This window comes from Callorhinchus milii, unplaced genomic scaffold, assembly GCF_018977255.1.
Source record: "Callorhinchus milii isolate IMCB2004 unplaced genomic scaffold, IMCB_Cmil_1.0 Scaffold13, whole genome shotgun sequence".
Taxonomy (NCBI): Eukaryota; Metazoa; Chordata; class Chondrichthyes; order Chimaeriformes; family Callorhinchidae; genus Callorhinchus; species Callorhinchus milii.
Window position 1 is genome coordinate 11,514,664 of NW_024704754.1, and position 24,139 is coordinate 11,538,802.

The window sequence follows — 24,139 nt, forward strand, 5'->3', positions numbered from 1 at the left end:
ATGACAGTTGCCAACGGCAAAATGATTGAACCAAACTTGGACCTTCTCTTGCATGTGGCATGCTCCAGCATATATGTTGCTGCAGAGTGACATGCTCTGCCCCAGAAATTGTCCTTTGAGTGGACCCTCTGGCAAAGTGTTCACCAAATGATGCTCCTTATCCCTAGAGCTAGCTCTCCGCATTGCTTCTAGTTACCTTCACTCTTCAATATAAAAGAAACTTAGGAAATATGGTTGAAATTGGGTGAACACTGGAATGCTGCTGTTTTTTGGAGATTGCAAAACAGCATTCACCAACAAGAAGTTGCATCTATTTCGCGCCCTTCACACTGGGTAGCGTCTCAGAACACTTGACTGTGGCAGAGCCTGATCCCAAGCCGGGAGGAGGGAAACGTAAGCACGGTCGAAGAGGAAGTTCTTCAGTCATGATCTAAAAGAGGGGAAGGAGGGGGCAGGACGGAGGGTTGTGGGAGAGAGTTCCAAAGCTTCGGGGCGTAGTGGCTGAAAGCGCGGCTCAGAATGGTGGAGCCGAACGAGAGACAAGCAGGAGGCCAGAACCAACTGAGCAGAGGTGGTGCAGTGGTGTCAAAGCACTCCCCCAGGAAGGATATTAATACAGTATTAATATCCTGACTGGGAGACTGTTCCGGGCTGTGTTTTGTAAGGCGTGCATAGAAACCGCTTGTCAGTGTTGGTGTATTTTTATTTCCATTTTGTTTTGAACAGGACCTTACATGGGAATGACATCTCCAATATCCCCAGTGGAGCCTTCAATGACCTGGCATCACTCTCACACCTGTAAGTACTCCTGGGATTAAGATCCGTACACAGAGATAAGACTCTGGAAAGAAAATTCTTAAGCTCTTTTGTGTTTCTGGTGGATTTTAGTTGCAGCTTCTGAAGGGACAGTTCCTTACAAACTGTTGAAGTTTCCAATTTGGCTTTAGGGAAACTCAGCAAGTCCCTAAATGTAAGGTCATTACCAAAAGCAAGAGCTAGAGGATTTTGTTTTGTGCAGACATTTCACAGATTGTTACTTTGTGGAATACCCAAACAAAATGGTGGTTGAAGCAGAATCCATAATAGATTTTTTTGTGTGTCTGAAACATTCGAAAAACCATCACCATGCTTAAGAGTATCCAAACCAAACTGAGAGTTCCATGCAGCCCACCTACACGTAGAAATTCCCCTGTATTATAGCCTTTGAAAGTGGACAAATATTTGTAAAAAGAACAAAATAGTTCAGGCTGTGAGGAAAGGGCAGATGGTTTAGAGACTCAGCACAGACATGATGGGCCAAATGATCTCTTGTTTACTGTTAAATTCTGAGAGATGAACTGCTGCAATGTGACTTTTTGCAAAGAAACTTTTTCTTTTTATTCAAACTAAGTTGGTTGTTAGATTTAACAGTTACTTTTAATGACCGAGTAAGCGATACAAATGCCAGGAAATTAATTGCACCCATTGATCAGTCCCGGGTTAAGCACTGCATGGGTTAGAGGCAGGGCAAAGCTCTCTCTGCAACATCCCCCCCAGCTAACCTTATGACCCTTCCAAGGATGTCTGCCAGTTAATATGCGCTGGTCAGGGCAGTTGTTTAGCAATTGGGTGGAGATTTGCTCAGACTCCACACAGGATTGCCTCAGTCACGAAAGAGAGAAAGGAGATCTTTGATCCTATCAGTCTAGTTGCACTTAAAACAGGTTCCTGAAATGAAAAACTGGTGTATTAATGGCACCAGGTCCCACTACGCAGCTCTCTCTATTTTACCGACAAACAATCGTCAGAGATTAATTTAATTTTTTTGGCTGTACTCTCTTTCACCTTCTCATCCTGATGCTCACTGCATTAAGCAAGATGTATAAAGAGCTGCAAGTGTGCCAGCAACAAAGAACATTTTGCAAATTCTGTTCTGTGACAGGGTGACAAAGGTATATATCATTGTAGAAAAGTGACTGCATTGAAAACTAGCTTTCTCAGAGGAGCAGGGAATCCAGAATATGTATCATCCAGGGGGGATTGTGTGTTAACTTTTTACATCTGGGACCCGAGTTCAGCTGAAGTCCAATTCTGATGGAACGTAGGAACAGCGAATTTGCCCCCTCCCTCTGGAACTCCATCCCGATAGCTTGCTTCTTCCCTCGCGTCCTTCAAGGTCCGTCTCAAGATCTTTCTCTTTGACCAACTTTCAGTCATATTCCCCCTCTCTTCACCCATCCCCACCCCCTCGGCTCCCACCCACCCCCAGCTCAGATACAAACCTTAGTTAGCCCAACACCTTAGGATGTCCTACAAACATGAAAGGCACTAAGTAAATATAAATTTGTATTATATTGTAACAGGAGCAGGTCATCCAGCCCATCTACCGGTTTATTAGATATTAATAATAATAATCCTTAAATTTGATATAGCGCTTTTCACGTCTTCTCAACATCTCAAAGTGCTTCACAGAATATGCTGTAAAGTGAATTGACTGTATATTTGTGGGTGAAACATCTTGGCAGATCTTTTAATCCCAATTACCTGTCTTCGCATTATCACTTTATACTTTTATGTCTCCCGCCCAACCATCGGTGGCCGGGCTTTCAGCCTCTCTGCCCCCACACTCTGGAACTCCATCCCACGGTCCCTTCGCATCACTTTCTCGCTTGCCTCCTTCAAGGTTGGTCTCAAGACCTTTCTCTTCGACCGTGCCTTTGGTCTCCCTCCCACCTCTCTGCCTTCCCTCACTCCTACACCACCCCTTTCCCATGCTTGGGCCCCGACACCTGACTGTTCAGCGCTTTGGGACGTCCTCCTGACATGAAAGGCACTCTATAAATCTAATTTTGTTGTTATTGTACTTCTATACTATCCACATATTTATCTCTCTTTTAAATATGGAAACTTTTAAACAGCTCCTTTGTCTGACGGTTTGCAAAGTGTGAGTAGCCATTTCATTCAGACCAGGGATAGCTTGACACCGACAGTGGATAATATGTAGATGTCTTTCTGTTGATATCCTCTGTCTCCAACAAAAAACAAAGTATAAACGACAGGAGTTTGGTAATTGCTTAGCTCCTGATGCTGCCTGGGTGGTCATTCAACACTATACAATAGTGTTGAATTTGGGTAAACTGAGACGAGCTGAGAGATTTTTCAATCTAGGAGAATACAGCTAATGCCATCCTGTGGTACTGTTTGTATCTGTCATTAGTGCTCTCGGGGCTAACCCTCTCCATTGTGACTGTAATCTGCGCTGGCTGTCAGAATGGGTGAAGACAGGCTACAAGGAGCCAGGCATTGCTCGCTGCACAGGCCCAGAAGACATGAATGAAAAGCTCCTCCTAACAACTCCCAGTAATAAGTTCCAATGCAAAGGTATGTAGATGTGCGACATATCCAACTCTCCCCACTCACACATTGATATTCTTCTACCCACATACCACCTGCAGGCAAACATCCACACTCCCAAACCGCACTGTGCAGAAACACACACCCATATAGACAGCTCCCTCCACCACACATATGTTCACACTCTTTCAGTCACTTAGCACCGACAGACAGGCATCCACACTGTCAAACCGCACCATGCACACTTTGCCCTACACAGACAACTCCTTCCCCACACACACTTACACTTCTACAATCATATACAACCTACAGGCAGACATCCACCCCACCAATTCATGCATCCAACCACAACAACAACAAATTAATAATAATAATAATCCTTGCATTTGATATAGCGCTTTTCACGTCGGGAGGACGTCCCAAAGCGCTTCACAGAACACACTGTAAAGTGAATTGACTGTATATTTGTGGGCGAACGCGGCAGCCAATTGCGCACAGCAATGTCCCACAAACAGTCGTGGATTGAAAATGACCAATTTATTATTGGTTTTGGTTTTGGAGGGATTATTATTAGGCGTGTGGAGTAAGGAAACTTGCCCAAGGTTTCGCCCTGCCTGGAATTGAACTCAGGTCTCTAGCTTGCAAAGTGAGTGCTCAACCACTGAGCTACAGGACTCCACAAATTACATTAGTATAGCGCCTTTCACGTTGGGAGGAAAAATACACAGCTATCCACACGCACACACGGACAGCTACACAAACTAACAAACAGTGAATGTTGGCTGCAAATTGTTTGAATAATGGGGTGAAGCTTTCTTCCTTACATTGGTCAACAAGAAGGTTGTTGTTTATGTTCTATCAGTGTGGAGTTCACACAGTCTGACCAAGAACAACTTGCATTTATATAGTGCCCTTCGCGTGGGGTAGCATTTCAGAGCGCTTTGACAGCAAGACTGTTCATCCGCTTCCAATCTCCGCTTGCTTCAGCGAGCATTACAGCGTGATTATAGCACAATTATCTTTTTTCTTGTTCTGCCCATTCAGAACCATTGAGCGTCTCTGTCTTAGCCAAGTGCAGCCCCTGCCTATCCAACCCATGCCGAAACAACGGCACTTGCAACGATGACCCTACTGAGTTCTACAGATGTACCTGCCCCTATGGCTTCAAGGTAAGAAAGCAGTTGGAAGGATCACAACTTCCTGACCGAAATTCTTGAAGGATTTGGGTGTTTCCATGTGAAAAGTAATATTATGGAATTCCTTTCTACTCCTGGGAACAAACCCAACAACAAATCTTTCTTCTACAATCTGAAAAGGGCATCTTTCTACATCTGCTATCCATTTCCTAAACTTTAATGATTTGGTTTAATTCGCTCCTTAAACCTTTTGTTTTTTCTGTTTTGATGTAGACTTTGGGAAAATCTTGCTTGGCAAGATTGTGATTGATTGAATGAAATTTTGTTTTGAGTGGGCATGCCACAGACTATTGAATTATAATGTGCTTGTCATTTGATTTTTTTTATTGTATGTGTGCGAGCCTGAAGTAAAGATCTATGGTGTTTGAGAGTTTTTTTTGCCAATTTTCTCCCCCATCTTCTTTCTGAAGCTGCTGATATACTAAGATATGGTTCCATAGGCAGTGGCTGCTCTCCAACACCCCACCCAGACAGCCCCTTCTCAATTGGCAATCTCTGTTGAACCCTCACTGCTATGAAGTAGGGGAGCTAATTGATATTTCTTCATTGAATTCTCTAGTAACTCTTATCAACCCACAGGAACTCTGCCCTGGTGATAGATTGTTTTGGAGCAGGAAGATTTGTATCTACCATAGGAGCCATATTTGGTCCAAACACCCACTCTTCACTCCAACATGTATAGGGACCCTGTGCCAATATGCCTCATGTGATACAATACAAATTTATATTTATGTAGCACCTTTGATGTCAGGAAGACGTCCCAGTCATATGATGTTCGTATGAGCCAGGGGGTGCAGGGGGAGGAATAGAAGCTGACATTTCATGAGCAGCTGTTGTGCCTCAACACTATCTCTGTCACTATCTCTCTCCCTGGGTATGAGCTATGTTTCCTATCTAAACAAACTGTACAGATCATTGCCACTCATCGTAGTACCTTCAGGGACAGAAATAAAATCTGCATATCATCAATGCCAAACGGTGCACCGTATTCCATTACGGATACATAAAATCTCTCTTATGCATATCATAAAATCTGCCATAAAACTGCCAGGAGGAACACATTATTACAGATAATTATAAAAATTCTAGATAAATAAAATCTACATCATAATAATCCCAGACAATGACTTAATTATCAGGACTAGACCTATCCAAGTTTAATTTCCAAAGTCTGTTGGTGTGTGAATTAGAGGATGCTGGATATTTGATGGGAATTTAAAGGTCCTAAGAAAGTATGGAAGGAGAAAAGATTGTTCAGTTATTCACTCGCACTCTTTCCACAGACCTTGTGAAATTCTCAATATCATTATAGACCTAGAGTACTGCTAGCACTCCAATACAGTGCTGGGGTGTGGTCCATTGTTGAAGGTGCCGTCCTTCAATTGAGACGTTAAAACAAAGTCCCGTCTGCCTATTCAGTTGGACATTAAAGATCCTATGATACTATTCGAAAAAAGAAAGGAGTTTCTCCCCATGTCCTGGCTGATGTGAAAGATGCTATATCAATATTAGGATAATAATAGCAATCTTAACAGTACAAAAATTAGGCATTTGATTCACCAAGGCTGAGCTATTGGTTTGAGCCTCACAGAATCCCAATCTCTGACTGTTTCTCTCTGAACTCATGCACAACTTAGGCATCAGGTTCGATCCCCAGCTTTCCTTACTACCACACGTCCGTTCCCTAATCAGGACCGCTTTTTTTCACCTCCGTCACATGCCCGCCTCCGCCCATACCTCACAACTGATGCAGCTGAAACCCTCGTTCAGACCTTAGTCACTTCCCAGCTGAACTATTCCAATGCTCTCCTCGCTGGTCTCCCCAGCTCCACGATACATAAAATCCAATTAATCAAAATCTCTGCCACCAGGATACTCACCCGCACAAAACTCCCTATCCCAGTCACACCCGTCCTAGCCAGGGTCCATTGTCTCCCAATTATTGAATGGATCAATTTCAAGCTCCTCTCACTTGTTTTCAAATCCCTTCATGCCCTAGCACCTCCCTACCTATATTATACAATAATGCTTGCATTTGCATAGCGCCTTATCACGTCTTCGGGACGTCTCAAAGCACTTCACAGGATATACTATAAAGTGAATTGACTGTATATTTTGTGGGCGAAACATGGCAGCCAATTGCGCACAGCAGTGTCCCACAAAGAGTCGTGGATTGAGCGACCACATTTTTTTTGTTACCCAAATTATTACCCCCTGAAAAGCAATCCACCAATCAACTAACAACTAGATTCCTACTTACTGCTAGGTAAACAGGTGTGTGGAGTAAGAAAACTTGAAAATCATTTTGCCCTGCTTACCCAGGTCTCTTGCTTGTGAGGCGAATGCTCTAACCTCTGAGCTGCAGGACTCCACATAGTGTAAAGTGAATTGACTGTATATTTTGTGGGCGAAACGCAGCAGCCAATTGTGCACAGCAGTGTCCCACAAACAATCATGAATTGAGTGACCTATTTATTATTTTTTTAAGGAATTATTATCACCAGAAAAGCATCAACTAATTGACTAACAACCGGGTTCCTACTCATTGCTGGGTAAACAGAGACGTGTGGAGTAAGGAAACTTGCCCAACGTTTTGCCCTGCCGGGAATTGAACCCAGGTTTTTCACTTGCGAGACGAGTGCTCTAACCACTGAGCTACAGGATTCCACTGTCCAACCTGCTTACCCCGCTGTCCACCACCCGCTGCCTCCGGCCTTCTATTTGTCCTTAGTTGGTCATCGGTGGCTGTGTCTTCAGCCACAACACTCCGAAACTCTGGAACACTCTCTCTCTTGCCCCCGCCCTCCCCACCTTCTAAAGACTTTCCTTTTTCATCGTGCTTATGGTCACCTCCCCCCTTAGTCTCCAGCTGGCTCTTTGTTAGACTCCGTCACTGTGAAGCACTCCGGGACGTTACACTGCGTGAAGAGCTCTATATAAATGCAAGTTGTTGTTGTTTCATTACCCTTTGATATTCCTCTTGTCTCTTTTATAAGAATCGATGGATTCTGTTACAACAGTGGTTTGTGGCAGAGAATCCGCCTTCCAACCACAGTGCCAGCCTCCTTTGCTCTCCTTTAGTGAAGCAGCACTAACTATCTGTTCCTTTCACTGTCACAGGGCCAAGACTGCAACACTCCCATCAACAGCTGCATCAACAGCCCCTGCCAGAACGGAGGGACCTGCCATGTCAACGAGGGAGAGAAAGATGGATTCAGGTGTTCATTTAATGAATTAAATAAGAGAACGGGACCAAAATAAGCCAGGTGGTAGTCCATGTGAACATCAGTGCTGACCTGCCAGCACTGACTCCTAGTTAAGAGTTTCAAAGACATATTAAACTTACTGCTTGTTTTTTTAAAAAACCCACAAATAGTCAATTACTGCTAAGCAAATAACCTGTGGGATACTGTATTTGTTTGATTACAAAGAGGAAAACCAGTGCACTGCAAGTGGGATATTTCATGGTTACAGCATTGCCGGGAGGGGAAGGATTTCCACTGGTGACTACTGAGGCTGGATTAGCATCAATCAAAAGAGCATTGGATAATCACCTGACTATAAAAACAATAAAGGATACAGGGAAACACCAGGAAAGTGGGATTAATATTAAAAAAAGTAACAGGTAGCTTGACATAGATAAAATGGACTGAGTAGCTCTCATCTGATCCCCCCACCCCAACTCCTCCATTCTGAAAGATAACTTTAAAAAAAAGTTATCAGAACAGCAATAGGTTTTAATGAGTGTGCTTCCTGGGTAGGAGAATCCATTTACACCTTGGTTCTCTTGTATCTTGTGTTATATTCAAGTTAGTGTCTGTTGCTAACGGCTGTGAAATTGTGGATTCGAGAAGATGTGAGGGCATTTGAAGGGGTTTTATTCTGCTGATAATTGGCTTTCTCCCAGTGTTAACCCACCTCCTTGTTTCCATGTGCCATTAGTTTAATATTTCCCTCAGATACTGAATGCGGTGTTCAGTGGGTTACACACTGACTGTTTATAATCTTGATCAAAGTCCAGGCTCGTAGTCTGAAAGTCTCTTCTTTTTGTTGCGTTCAAACCAGTTCCCCCTGGTTCTCGGACTTCAAATTCAATCAACATCTTAAGTTTCTATCTGCAAACTTTTAAATATTAAAATTATAATGTTTCAATGTTTACAATTCTGACCATGTATTTTATTTTTTATATTGAATTGGTGGAGGGTGGTTCTGGTGTGTGGTTAGGGACGTGCTGTGTATGTGTGTGGGCGGGATGGGGGAGTGGACAAAAGTGGTTCCAGTGAAGAACAAGATTTGTAAACTGTGGTTAAAAAACAGATGAAGACAGGTAGTGATGGAATGTGGTTCAATCTTTAGGCCTAGATAATGTTATGTATAGGGAGACTGTGCACCATGACACTATTGACGGTTCTATCTACAGAAAATAAACATCAAAATTAAGGCTGAATTTTTAAAAAAATGTCAAATTCTGGCTGCTCTACAATGCTACAGTGAACCCTGTGCAGCGCTTTGCGATGTCTCCCTGCCCACCCCCCCATAATGTTAAAGGTGCTGTGTTAAGATATTGTTATTAATATAAATCTTGACTCAGGTGGAATTTCTCCCCAAATGAGAATTTTTGTTCACAGTAACAGTCAAGGTCACAAGACAGCTATCAGGAGAGAGGAATTTTGACTTCTTTATCTTCCCCCATCATTAACGGATGTCGACTTGGCTCAGTTAGAAGTACTCTGGGTTCAAACACTGCATCAGGACCTGAGGCTTTTGACTAAAGTCAAGGCTGAGGCTTCAGTGCAGTACTAGGGAAAGCTCTGCCTTGTTGAAAGAGTTGTCCTTCGGATGAAACGTTATACTAAAGTTTATTTACAGAAACAGTCACTTCATGTGATAGCAATTACTGTGAAGCACTTTGAGATGTTTTGATGTTGTAGGCTTTTATAAATATGTAAATTCTTTCTTTCTCTCTTGTTGGATGAAAAATCAACCAACTTGGCACAGAGCAGGGATTAAGCTCACTGCTTTATGTGGCTCAACAATAGCATATAGCTGCTGTTAGCCTGAACTATTGGGAACCCTCTGATTTGCAGCTAAAAAGAGATTTATGAGGTTATTAATAGCAAATGAAGGCTTAAAAATGTGCGTGTTTCACAAATGAGAACTGTTCTTTTTGTAAGAAAGTGATTAACATCTTTTGATACAAGGTGGGAGTAATCTACTGTGAAGGACATTATTCATTCAAAATACTTGGAGGTTTAAAAACACATTATCAAATATAAGAGGTTAAAGAGCCATAAAAAACCTCAGCTTGAATATGCTCCACATGACAGTCATGGTTAGAAAAATGGTGACAGGTTCACATATTTGCTGCCATGTTTGATATTGCCGATCTGTTATCTTTAGAAACACTTTGCTCTTTGCCTGGGGCTAAAATAGAAACCTTTTAACCCAAAAGCTGATGGTATCTGAAACGTTCACTGGATATGAATTGCTTGTGTCAGGAGTTTGGAGACGGTTGGGCGAATGTGTGTTATTTCTGCGCGTCCCGCAGACCTTCTGCAGTGCACACCCATGTTCAGAAATAATCAAATGTAATTGTGAGGCACGTTAAATCGAGCCAGCTTTCCCAATGGCACTGACCGGACACTGCTTTGCTTTCTCTGGATGGGATCCAGTGATGTCATGTAATTTTAACCAAAAAGAAAATCTGTAAATATTCAATAAAATTCCAATTTTGACCTTACATTATTTTTCTAACTGCTCAGCTTGTCTGTCCAACCGAGCTTTGATCTCATTTGAGGCCACACTGCAAGAGCCTGGATAAAGAGCCATATTTTCCTGTCAGCTGATTGGGGTCCTCTGTTCTGTCATTGCCATTGGAATCTATTGGGGTTTTCACCATCTTGCCTGTGATTTGTTTTCCAAGTGCTGGCTAGGAATAAATTTTGTTAAGGAATTGGCTTTGGAAACTGCTGCTGCCGCTGCCTTGGGAAGATCCATCTTTGTAATGGGTTTGCTGGGGAATTTAATGGGAATTGTCTCAGCGATTACTGAGGAAAAGATCACAAGAGTAGTTCAGATGAAGAAGGCCCTTCGGTCCATTTGATATCATCTTTTGAAAATACCCACCCGATCGTCAATCCACAACAGCATCCAAACGCTTTTTCAAATGCACCCTGGTCTTAACCACATCTCCTGGTGACAAACTTCAGTCCTTAATTACTGGACCTTCCTGTTAGTACTGTACTCGGATGTTCCAGTGCATGGATTGGTAGCTGAACAAACATCATGCAGTAGACTTCCATGAGGGCCCAGGATTGTATGTTTTCAGAGATCGCACACAGTTTGGAATTCAGCTTTCTTCTTGGTCAGTGTTAAGGCTGCTCCACAATTGGAATTGTGATAAAGTATAAAGACGATCCCTTTATGTACCTTTACGTACCTTTCTCTCTCATCAGGAGTCCTGTAGCTCAGTGGTTAGAGCACTCGCTTTGCAAGCGGGAGACCTGAGTTCAACTCCAGACAGGGCGAACCCTTGGACAAGTTTCCTTTCTCCACACCCCTAATAATAATCCCTCCAAAAAAAAAAAATAATAAATTGGTCATTTTCAATCTACGACTGTTTGTGGGACATTGCTGTGCGCAATTGGCTGCCGGTTCACCCACAAATATACAGTCACTTAATTTTACAGTGTGTTCTGTGAAGCGCTTTGGGACATCCTCCCGACGTGAAAAGCGCTATATCAAATGCAAGGATTATTATTATTATTATCAAGCTGGGAGGTGTCTGTGCTGGGCAACAGGACACTTCACACACTGCGACCATCAACACCCTCAAACCATGTAGATGGAGTGAGTGCTGAAAGGAGCAGTTTAGAGGAATCTTTATTCAAACCCATGCTGTACCTGGCATGGGAGTGCTTGAGGGAGCAGCATTGAGGGGCTTTACTCTCTACCTGCAGTCCAACAATTGGTAGTAGTCTTAACAATATATAAATATATAACAGTCCCTCCCGTTTTCTTTTTGGGTCAGCCAAAAACCCAGAAACCCATCACCATGCTTAAGAGTATCCAAACAAAGCTGAGATTTCTATGCACCCCACCTATACCAGAGACAGATTGTTGGAATGGAATGCACACTCTCTGCCTAATTCCGGAAAGTATTAGGGGCAAGAGCCAAGGATTGGGAACCCCAGAGTGTGCGTTGGGAGTTTAGCATGCCATTGGTATTGCTTTCCCGCTGCTTATCCGGCTAAGATCACCCTACCCAGTAGGGCTTTGGCTAGCAGGAATAACATGAGCTGAGTGGGATAACTCCTATTCCTGAATATCTGCATTTCTACGAATGAATTCTATGTGTTAAAGTATGTTGGGTCCTAAACTCCAAGGATGCAGTGACACCAATGTAGCCTGCCACATGACCTCCTGATCCTAATGTAACTCTTGAGGATGTTAGCAGAGGAATCACCTCTTCCATGTACACAGAGTCCTTACAGACATCAGCCATGATTTAATAGTGCTGACTTCCAGAACTAAAACCAGGTAAAAAAGCATACTGTCAAACAGCTTTGAATTTACGAAATTATGCTGATCATCACCAGACCAGACATGTTCACTCCTCCATGGGGCAGAGCTAGACAACAGGGTGGGCTCAGGCTTCATTTCACTTCATTGTTTTGTGCCTGTGCCATCAGAGAGTTGCGCTTTGGTTTGATACTGGAAGCAATCCCATTGATATCCATTTACCACTGCAATGGGCTCACTGCATTGGAGCCTTGCTCATTGCGGAAGCCGTTCATTTATTACACCTGATGTTTTATGGCAGGGACTGTCAGGAAAGACCACCCGAGTTTATTCAGAAGCTTTACTGTTAACTTGGGAACTGTATGAGGCTTTTCCTCAATTCATTAATAATAATAATAATCCTTGCATTTGATACAGCACCTTATCATGTCTTTGCAACGTCTCAAAGCGTTTCACCGAATATACTGTAAAGTGAATTGACTATATATTTTGTGGGCGAAATGCGGCAACCAATTGTGCACAGCAGTGTCTCACAAACAGTCGTGGATTGAAGTGATCAATTTTTTTTAGTAAATATTACCCCCGGAAAAGCGATCCGCCAATCAATTAACAATCGGGTTCCTACTTACTGCCGGGAATCGAACCCAGGTCTCTTGCTTGCGAGGCAAATGCTCTAACCACTGAACTACAGGACTCCATTACTTGAAGCTTTGCCACCCTCTTACCTTCTGTTAATGAAAACAGTGTGACGTGATTAGTTTTTACTTGTTTTAACGATTTCAGGCAACTTTCAAACGTTTTGATCAGAATTCTCTGATTGTTGAAATAAACAGAGGTGGGGGAGGGGGGAGTTTGTCAGGTTCTCTGCTTTGCAAATCCACCCATTTTCAACGACAACAACAATTTGCACTTACATAGCCCCTTTCACGTCGGGAGGACATCCCAAAGCATTTCACACAGCAATGTTGCCTTTTCATTGCAAGGTCATGGCTTATTGACAGCCAGAATACCAACCAGATCTTTTATTTGCCTTAATTTGCTTCTTAGCCAGGATTAGAGGAATTACTGAGTTAACGTTTCAGGTCAATGATCTTTCGTCAAAACAAAAGGTCATTAACCTGAAACGTTAACTCACTTTCCTCTCTCCATAGATGCTGCCTGACCTGCTGAGTGTTCCCAGTGACTTCTGTTTTTATTTCAGATTTCCAGCATCTGTATTTTGCCTTTTGTTTAGCAGAACTACTGGTGGATTCCAGAGACATTATGCCTTATATTATTTCTCCAGACTTTCTTTGCTATGCTATAAAACTTCAGATAATAAAACAAATGAACTTTCCCACTGAATCATTGCAATCTTTCACACATTATTGGTGCAATTTATAGTTTTACTCAATGATTAACATCATATTTATTATTATTCATCGTCCTTATTGTGAACAAGTGAACCAATAGAGTTTTGTTACAAGCAAAAAGGCTTTTTCACAATTACTGCAAATATAAAAGTGTCCATTTAACATAGATACCTGCGTGCCACATCTCGCCTGATCTTACATTTTATGTATATTTTAATCTTTCCTCTTTAAAAACCTAACTAAATTTAAATATTTATACCAGCGCTTCCCTGTGTGAGGAACTCTCAATAACTAGCCTGCAGTGAAACAACTTGTGATCAGGCTGTATCAGGGTGCTATATATGTCTGTATCTAAAAGTGCTGTTTTAATGTATAGCCCTATACATGTTGTAAGGTCCAGGAACACAAATACACCCTCCATTACCCGTCTCTCCTGGAATGCTGTGTGACCTGCTTTGAAATGAATCTTTTTCAGTTCAGATGCTCAAAAACTGTCCTGGCAACGAGCACCCAGATTTGGAGTTGTTTTGATAAGTTTCGAGAGAGGTCTGCATAAGGAAGAGAGTAATTGTCAGGGATGAATTTCTGGGAGATTAGAGGTCAAGGAGGTAACAGCCGGACTGCAACCATCCATTTTGGCTTTGACAACATTGAATGTGTCAAAGTCGAGCCGATCAATCTGTGGCCTCTTGTCCTCGTAAAACTAATCCTACTCTCATAAGATCTGACTTCATATCCATTTCACATAGGTCAGCGTGTGTAGCAGATTTCTTCTTCGCGCCAGCTTTATTGAATTAAATGAAAGTGACTTAATCCGCCAGGACCAATAAGTCTGATGTGGAAATGGGTGTTGGTTGTAGCTGAACTTTCTTGCACAATTCAGGGAAAAAACATTTGAGACAAAGGGAGCTTTACTGAAATTGTTTGCATTTTTATTACATTATTTACTGTGATAAATAACTTTTTCAACACCTATTAAATATTCCAATATTCTAACCTGTCTTGCCTTCCCTTCTCCTCCTCCACCTCTCTCCTCCTTCCAGATGTGTGTGCCCCGAGGGCTTTGAGGGACAAGTATGTGATCAAAATGCCGACGATTGTGAGGACAACGATTGTGAAAATAACTCCACCTGTGTGGATGGGACCAACAACTATGTGTGTCTCTGCCAACCCAACTATACAGGTACCAATTCCAAAGCATCTTTTGTAAAGTGTCTAATGTAACCATTGTGGTACAAGAATAGGCTTTTACCTACTTAAAAGTTAAAGTGATAAATTTGAACCAATTTGGCCCATTCCCCGTACATTGTAATTTCCTTTCCACCCTCCCTTTCCCCAGCCCAATGGACCTGGCTATTTACTGTCATCTTTTCAGAACACCCATGTGCAGGATGTTTATTCTGGACTGGCTTCAAATTTGCATATTTAGCAACAGTTAGAATCAAGCCAGCCCTCGTGGCAATCTCCTCGTCCAGTTCCTGAGCCAGGCGGGTCTGCGGTACTCCAGGGCACTACTGATGACAGCTCAGTCAGCCGAGCTCATCGGCAGGACTTGAAAGGGAAAACCAGTCCCTGGGGGCAGCAATTCTTCCCACTCAGAGCCTATTAACCCTGTAAGCTATTAGCTCTAATGAGAAGGGTGGTCGCTGCACAAGCAGTGGGAAACCTTGCCAGACAGTGATATCAATGGCAACCTATTGCAGCTCCAGCTGTATTCCAATGCACTCTCTGGGTTCTCCAAGCCTTGGCTCTTGCTAACCTGCACCTATTGCTTAAAGAAATTAGGTAAACAAGATACATCCCTCCAGGGAAAGTCTCAATTCCATTCCAATAATATCTCAGGAATTTACATGTGTAGGTGGGATATATGGAGCTCTCATATTGGTTTGGATACTCTTAAGCATGGTGATGGGTGTCAGACACACAAACAAAAGCCACACTAAAGAAACAATTTTCCCATATTGTGTCAGCTAACTCAGTAAAGGAATGAACAGCGGGATTATCCTTCACTATGACGCTTGTGGTGGATTTTTGCACTGAGCCAGGGGTGGATTTGACTGTTTTTTTAAAATGTTTAGTTCCTAAAATATTTACTGTAAGGAGGAATAAATAGGCCTGCAAACAGGATACACTCCTTCCGTCTGTACCTCATGAAAGGTGCGTTCCTTATAAACTGATACAAGGTAATAATATACAGCTTCAAAATAAATTGAGGAAGTGTCAGGGAAGTGTTTTAGATTTTCTTGGTGGAGTGTTATGTGAATTTGAGCTTTCCCAATGTACCCACATGTGTGGATTCTTTTCATGCTGAAGCCTGACATGTGATTCCCAGGCAAGGATCAGCTCCTATATAAACCACACGGGATGGAGTCTATAAAAGGGATTATAATCAGAGGTCAAACAATTGAATTTTCCTAATTCTAACCAGATCAGATACAAGCCAGATGGTACAGGGATTTTTATCACCTCTGTCCTAGACACACAAAATGCTCTCTCCTCAGCTAGGAAATGGACAACAACACAGCCAAGGAGAGGATTCAGCTAGCATGACAGTAGAGATCAGAGGTGTGAGTTTTATGAAGAGAGAGTTAAAACATTGGAACTGTTTTTGCTGGAGGAAATAAATCTAAGGGAGGATTCAAGTTTTGAATTTAGGTTCTGATAGAATAAATACAGAATGGTTGGTCAGGAACACAATAATAATAATAATTCTTGCCTTTGATTTGGAACCTTAACACATCTTCGAGATGTCTCAAAGCGCTTCACAGAATATACTGTAAAGTGAACTGACTGTATTTTGTGTAGGCGACATAAGGATAATCACAGAAGAAACAAGGGGGAGATTAGAATAAATAGCCATTGAAATTATGTCCAAAGCAACATTTTAAAGGGAATTGGATAGCGAGTTGAACAAACATAATATTGATAAGGTTATGGAAAGTGTGGGGAGGGTGGGGGCGGAGCAAGAGAATGAATTAAACAGACAACTCCAGTGGGGGAGTAAACATCAGCTCAGATAGACTGAATGGCCTCCTTCTGTGCTGTAAACTTTCAAAGATTCAATGGGAACATAGTTTGAAGGATGAAGAGACCAAAAACATTATTGGCTTCTGCCTCTTTCAATGGAGCTCTAGACATCTAATGCTCATTTGACACTTCTGCCTCTGGATTCAGAGTTTCCTGAATGGATAGGATTAACCTTCATTTCACATCGGGTCCTTAATAAGGAATCCGAGTATCGCAAATAAGGTAAACCCTGTGGCACACCTTTCAGCAACCGCAAATGAATCAAATTGACGAGATTCTAACAGGATTGGCTATTAAAAAAAGAGTAATACCTGCTACCATTTCTCCACAGGTGAGCTGTGTGAAGAGGTTGTGGATCTGTGTGCCCGAGGGTTTAACCCGTGTCAGCATAACTCCAAGTGCATCTCCAGAGGCAGGACGCATAGGTGAGTATGTCAATACTCTGCACCAAAGAGTTTCCCCACCAGCACCATCGCACCATCCCTTTGCTCCTGAATGACTGCCTATGCAGCTGTAACCTGTCTGAGTGTTATCTTTGGGATATGCAGATCTTCATTGCCTCAGACGCTATGTCACAAGTTCACCAGACGATGTGGGCACATAGGGGATTGTTGGAATGTGGAATTCTCTGCCACAGACCATTGCTGAGGCAAGGTCCATAAATTCTTTTAAAAGGGAATTAGATTAGACACATGAAAAAGAGGAAGATGAAGGGTGATGGAGATCGAGCAGCAGAGTGCATTAGCGGCTCATTTGGAGAAATACAATACCAATGATCTATTTCTATTGTATTGTGGCTCTGGAACCCTGAATGAATTGAGTATTGTATATCCTCATGCTGAATTGGCCTCCTCTCCGTTGCTAATAGCAAGGCAACAATACTTATATAGCACCTTTCATGTCGAGAGTACATCCCAAAGCACTTGAAAATTCTGTCTGAAGCTGAGCTTGGGAGCCAAGGAAATGAGGAGGGGAAAGATGATGAAAGTGCAGTCAAAGAGGTACATGGACCTTGAAAGAAGGGAGGGAGCAATGTGCTATGAGGTGGAGGTGATGAGGTGGAGGGATTTGGGAGAGAATTCCAGAAAGTGAGTTTTAGTCACTGAAAGCTTGGCCACTAATGGTGGGAAGAAGGGAGCGGAGTCGGTACAACTGGATGTTTCCTCCCCTCTGAGGTTGTTGATCTGAAAGCTGTGTGTGCCTCTGACAGGTGTGAGTGTTTGCCGGGATATGTCGGTGAGCACTGTGACACGGACTACGACGACTGCACGGATCATAAATGCCGACATGGTGCAAAGTGTGTAGATGCCATTAATGGCTACACCTGTGTTTGTCCAACTGGCTTCAGGTAAGCAAAGTGTTTTCAAGCCAGGAATAGCAAATCAGCAATTTTATGATTTTTTTAATAAATAAAATGCAACCACAATACACTGGATTACACTGCGAATCCAGGTCATTAATGTATACAAGGAAACAGGGGAGTACAGTACAGACCCATGAGGCATTCCACTTAACACCTCCCCCTATTTTGACCAAACTCTCTTAACTACCTACTGCTTCCATCCTTTCAACCACTTTCCATACTGCATCTTGTCCTTGACTCCCAGTGACATCAGATTAATCCTCCGCTTATCACCTAAACCACACACTGATAGTCATCGCCACAGCAACCAGACCTCTAATCACCCGCTCCTTTTGGATGTTTTACATTGCATGTTTCTCCGAGGCTCTGCACAAAATGGTTGCCAGATTGCCTGCACAAACTGTCACTAGACATGACAGTAATCAATGTAAAATGCCCTGGGATATTTGCATGTGGTAAGGAGCTATAGAAATGAAAATAAAACCTGCACTATGGTGACTGTAAGAAATAGCACCTCTCCCCATCCCTCCAAACTGACCTCTTAATTGACCGAGGTGTCTCAAACCATCTTTTATCACAAATTAAACCCCAGTGTGAGAGTTAAACAACTTTACTAATCTCATCGAATTGTCCATTGCTTCTGAAAGGGCTATGACACTCGCACTATTTGTGAAGTGGTATCAATTGTATGGTTCTCTGAACAAACCTGTGTGAAAATCAATCATGTTTAAACAGTCTTTAAGGCCCAGCTCATTAAAGAGCTGGGGAACTCTCAACCTGCTGTTACCCTCAGTTTGGTTACTAGTGAGATCATCACTCTGATGTTCTCACCTTTCATCTCCACAGTGGACTCTTCTGTGAGCTGCGCCCTCCCATGGTCCTGCCCCGCACTACTCCGTGTGACAGCTATGAATGTCAGAACGGGGCTCAGTGCATCGAGGTAGAGAAGGAGCCCGTGTGTCAGTGTCTGGCCGGCTTCGTGGGGCCGAGGTGCGAGAAGCTCGTCACCGTCAACTTCATCGGCAAGGACTCGTACGTCGTGCTGTCTGCCTCAAAGGTCCGGCCTCAAGCAAACATCTCGCTTCAGGTAAGAGTTCTCACCACTTGGTATTCCACTCTGCACCATTTCTGTAGCCATCGGGGTGATCTGAAATGCTCCTGTCACACTGGGTTAACATGGGTTAGCTACAGAAGAAAGATCTCTTGGAATTGCTCCATCCAGAACTTCCAGGTCAGTTACAGCACAGGTTAGGTGCAGCATAAAGCTCCCAATATACTGTCCCATGCATTGCTCCCGGTTCAAGTACATCAGTGGGTTAGGTGCAGAGTGGATATCCTTCTGGTTTTCCAACTTGGATGATAGTATATATAGTATAATATATAGTATATCATCCAACATGGATGATAGTATATGTTTACACCAGTGAATTTACCATCAGAGCCATGCGTAGGACAAGGTGCAAAGCTGAGGACAGGCTTTCCTATCAACTTTTTCACACGGCAAGTTGTTCAGATATGGAATGCATTGACTAAAAGGGTGGTGGAAGCTGATTCGATAAGAACTTTTAAGAGAAAAGTAGATAATTATTTGGGGGGGACAAGTTTGCAGGGTATTGGGAGAGAGTGGGGGAGTGGGATTGATTTAGATAGCTCTTTTCAAAGAAAGAAAAAAATGGGCTGAATGGCCTCCTTCCTTCTGTGCTGTATAATTCTATGATTCTATGATTAGGGGAGATGCAGAATCAAAAGGAGTTATCAACCCTCTAGAGCTCCTCTTAGTGCTGAATCTAAGAACAACAGTGGCAAAGACCTGTATGTAGCATTCTTGCTCCTCTGGTTCCTGAGGCATTCTGTGCAGGTTGGGAAGGGGAAGGGCAGGAAAAGAGAGGAGAAATGCTTCAGTGAAGGTGTACATATCAGGCCTTGCTCCTGAATGTTGTTTAATGTTCCCAGAGAATGCTCTGATGTCCCCGATCTCTATGCCTCAGGTTGCTACTGACAAAGACAATGGCATCTTACTCTACAAAGGTGACAATGATCCTTTGGCTCTGGAACTCTATCAGGGACATGTGCGGCTCATGTACGACACATCCAGCTATCCCCCAACCACTGTGTACAGGTGAGTCCTGGATATCCTGTTACCTACAGGATTTCTCTTTGAACCACATCTCTTTGCTTCATTTCACTATACCCCTGCCACCTATTCACCCTCTCTCTACCCAATCCCCCCTCTAAACCCCACCCCCACCCCCCATCCACCTCAGCGCAATGAGTTGAGGTCTCTTTTTACTAACTCAGGTCCCAGGGTGTAATGGATTTATTGGTGGGGCTCCAGCAACAGTATTGGTGTCATGTTTACCAACTAAAGTTTAGTCACTCCAGTACACAATAATAACCTGCAGAGCATTTTGGGACATTTTGACGTGATGAGGTACTACAAAAATGCAAGTTCTTTATTGAGGCCACGATAACGGAATCTAATTTGTGTTGTCTACACACTGAATTTGTTAGGTTAATTGCAATTTCCGATTTTACGAAGTTGGGTCAGTTGCACAAATTGAAATTCATAATAATATTAATAATATAACAAATCAGTTTCACAGCTATCACACACTAGATTCTAGTGAGAGCACAAGTGACACTTGCAGATCTCCGAATAATTTATCTCCTTTATATTTAAAGAAAAATGCAACTGGTTAACAGGAAGATGTGAAAGCAGCACTTTTTTTAAGGATCTCCTTAATCCCTATTACCATACAGCATAGCTTATTATCCAGGAGATACTTTGAAAGGTGACAGCTTGGGGCAGACCCCTGCACTTGCCTGTCCATCACCAAATGTCACAGTGACAGCCACTCGCTCCCCGATCTGATGACTTTTATAGATTGTCTGTGCGTATGAAGAGCAGAGCAAGAAGAAGGAGCGGAGGTTCTAATTGTATTGATAAAGAAAGAGGTCGTCACTCACTATGGCGTCTCATTAACATAAGATTAATGGCTTCATACCTGCTTTGAGCTGATGCCACGGAAATTAATTCAACCAGTTAATGTGTTACCCTTTATTAAATGTCACGCTGTTATCTTGTTAGCTCAGGGGGAGAGATGGAGCAGGATTTAAACAGTGGAGGCAAATTAAATCAGAACTGTAAGCGAAACAATCACATTTGATCGCTGTCCCCTTGGCTGTTGCTTACTCTGTTCCTTTCCTCATGTTAGTGTCATCAAAGGTTCCCCCAGACGTATCCTCTGATATAGTCAACAGCAATCCCCTGTTTCAGCAAAATTAATTTATACAAATAGAAAGGCTTTTGAGTAACTTCTTGTGCTGGCCATCAATTGGTTAACTAATGGCACAGAGTTTAGCCACTAACCAGCTAGAAGGATCTGAGGCTACTGAAATTCCTCTCAGTTTTAGCCTAAAGGATGGAGGAAAAGTTTAGAAGAGAAAACTCAAACCATGAAATGGTTAATTGTTTGTAGCTGAGCAGGAGATGCCGTTGGCGTTTGTACCTTTTGTTTCAGGTTTAATTCTCTCAACGTCTTCACCCCAGCCCATTTCTATGATCCCTGTAACCTGATCGCCCTGACCATTCCCTTCACGCAGAGATTCCCTGCTTCATACCTGTCCTGCCCCAGCATCATCAGGCAAGCTGTCAGCTCGGTTTCTGCACTCTACAATTTCATCCCGGAGTCCCTCTACCTCACCCCTTTCCCTCCCCACCTTTAAAGCCCGCCTAAGGACCTTCCTTGTCAAATACACTTTTGGTCACCTCCCTTTCCACCCCACCCCCAACTCCCCTCCCCTCCCAGAGTTCCCATTTTGGGATGTCCCCCTGACGTGAAAAGGTCTATGTTAATGTACATAAAATTGTTGTGGTTTTTGTACCTTTCATTTGGTCGGGGTGAGAACTCGCAGATAAAACAAAACCTGCTTCATTTCCTTCATCCAGAGCCAAACCACTGTCTCCTGCTTACTGACACCATTGGGATTCACCTGGGGCTCTTGAAACAAGAGCAGAAAGTGTAATTTGTCTGCGGGAATTAGACGTCTTTTCGGTGATGTAAGCTTCAGAGACAGATGATCATGTTACAGAGAACTTCTTCAACAATTATCCGTTTCTATGGGGCTCCTTCACACAGAGAGTAGTTTCAGTCTCACTGCTGTCCTTAGTCACAGTAACTGAGAGGCAGAGGGTGTTTACAACACATTATATTTATATAGCGTTTTTCACTTCAGAAAGATGTTTCAATTTGCTCGACAGTTGGGGATTGGAATGCCTTGAGCTGGGGATTGGAATCAAGAGGGGAGTGGGAGTGTGGCTGAAGGCATGGTCAAAGAGGAAGGTCTTGAGACAGCTTTGAAGGAGGCAAAGCAGGGGGCGAGATGGAGGGATTTGAGAATGGAGTTACAGTTATTACCCAGAATCGGAGTCCTGTAGCTCAGTGGTTAGAGCACTCGCTTTGCAAGTGAGAGACCTGGCAGGGCAAAACCTTGGGTAAATTTCCTTACTTCACACGCCTAATAATAATCCCTCCAAAACAAAACAATAATAAAAATTGGTCATTTTCAATCCACGACTGTTTGTGGGACACTACTGTGCGCAATTGGCTTCCGCATTCACCCACAAATATACAGTCAATTCACTTTACAGTATATTCTGTGAAGTGCTTTGAGACGTCTAGAAGACGTGAAAAGCGCTATATCAAATGCAAGATTATTGTTATTATTAATCTGCAAGCTTCTCTCACCTCCCTCTGCTTTGTGTTTAGTGTTGAGACCATCAACGACGGGCAGTTCCACATGGTCGAGCTGGTGATGATGAACCAGTCGTTAAGTCTTGTGGTAGATAAAGGAGTACCGAAGAGCCTGGGGAAGCTGCAAAAACAACCCACCCTTAACATGAATTCCCCGCTCTACATCGGAGGTAGGTAGCCCTGTTATTAATTCTCTCCCAGAGGCAGTGCATCTGTAAGGGGAGGTCATTACAGCCAAACTTGATCCTGATACACACGCACACATAGACACATACACATGTGTATGCATATACACACTCACACGCACTTGCTAGTCGAGGTCTCTGGACAGCAGTCAGCAATGAGAGATCTGACTGCCCAAGGTCACTTGGCATTAGATCCAACTACAGCTCCAACCAAAGCCCCGCTGAAATCAGTAATTCAGCACAGATCAGGATCTGTAGGGCTCACCTAACGACACCATAAACCCACTGAATTCTATCGTCTTCTGGGCATTTGTGGTCAACATTATCACAAACCTCTTTATTTTTCTAATCTTTTTTCCTTATCTATTAATTATTAATCTATTGGTATCGACAGTGTCAGCCGGGCTGAGTTGGCTGGCACTCTCGCCTCTTGAGTTATGAAGGTTGTGGGTTCAATCCCCACATTGGATCTTTGAGCTCCCAGTCTAGGCTGGCACTCCAGTCAATACTGGGGGAGTATTGTGTTGTTGGATGAAACATTCAGTCAAGAACGTGTCTGTCTGTTCAGCTGGATGATAAAGATCGCATGACACTCTTTAAAAAGAGAAGGGAGTTGCTTACCATATCCCAGTCAACAATCCTTGAATATAATTGGTCATTCACTTCAAGGCTGTCTGTGAGACTTTGCTATGTACAAAGATAATTACACTTTCTGTACACTGTGAGTGAATTGTGAAGTTTTGATGCTTATAAGTGCTATATAAAGTGCAAGGAATTTTCCAAAACAAATGTGTCTCTATGTCTCTCTGTTTGTGTGTCTTTGTCTATCTTCTGTGTCTCGCTGCCTGTGCCTCTCTGTCTGTCTCTCTTTTATACACTTGAATCAATTCAAGTGAATTCAGGGTCTACAGCCTTTATGGGCAGTATGTTCTACATTCTCACATCCCACTATATTTGAGGAAGTATTTTCTGATCTCAATGACCAGTGTTGCTCTAATTTTAAGACTGTGCTATCTTGTCCTCTTTATTGTTGAAGGAATCCCCCCCATCTCGGGGGTCTCAGGGGCTGCGGCTCTGCGCCAGGGGCCAGAGAGGAACTTGAATGGCTTCCATGGGTGCATTCATGACGTGCGAATCAACAACGAGCTGCAGGATTTCCAGCACCTGCCCAAAATGCCCTTGGGGGTATCGCCTGGGTGTGGGTCTTGCAACATCTGTAAACACGGGACCTGCCGCTCCGTCCAACAACCTGGGGTTATGTGTGACTGCCACCTGGGCTGGACAGGGCCCCTGTGTGACCAGGAAATCAACAACCACTGCTCCAAGTAAGCTGAACAATTTTGGGGAAAATTGGAGAGAGACACAGGCAGAGAGACATTGGAAGACAGATAAAGGCACGCAAAGAAAC

General features: G+C 43.1%; 1 protein-coding gene across 1 annotated transcript in view; it reads left to right on the forward strand.

The window, feature by feature from the left end:
• The window catches only part of LOC103177282 (slit homolog 3 protein), a 108,467-nt gene that overhangs the window by 80,760 nt on the left and 3,568 nt on the right, over positions 1–24,139 (forward strand). Inside the window, exons 22-32 of the mRNA XM_042340066.1 lie at positions 727–798; positions 3,197–3,360; positions 4,378–4,502; positions 7,650–7,747; positions 14,446–14,585; positions 16,761–16,854; positions 17,640–17,777; positions 18,639–18,879; positions 19,781–19,911; positions 22,562–22,716; positions 23,768–24,056. Of these exons, the coding sequence (XP_042196000.1) occupies positions 727–798; positions 3,197–3,360; positions 4,378–4,502; positions 7,650–7,747; positions 14,446–14,585; positions 16,761–16,854; positions 17,640–17,777; positions 18,639–18,879; positions 19,781–19,911; positions 22,562–22,716; positions 23,768–24,056 (1,647 nt within the window). The remainder of the gene's footprint in view (positions 1–726; positions 799–3,196; positions 3,361–4,377; positions 4,503–7,649; positions 7,748–14,445; positions 14,586–16,760; positions 16,855–17,639; positions 17,778–18,638; positions 18,880–19,780; positions 19,912–22,561; positions 22,717–23,767; positions 24,057–24,139) is intronic.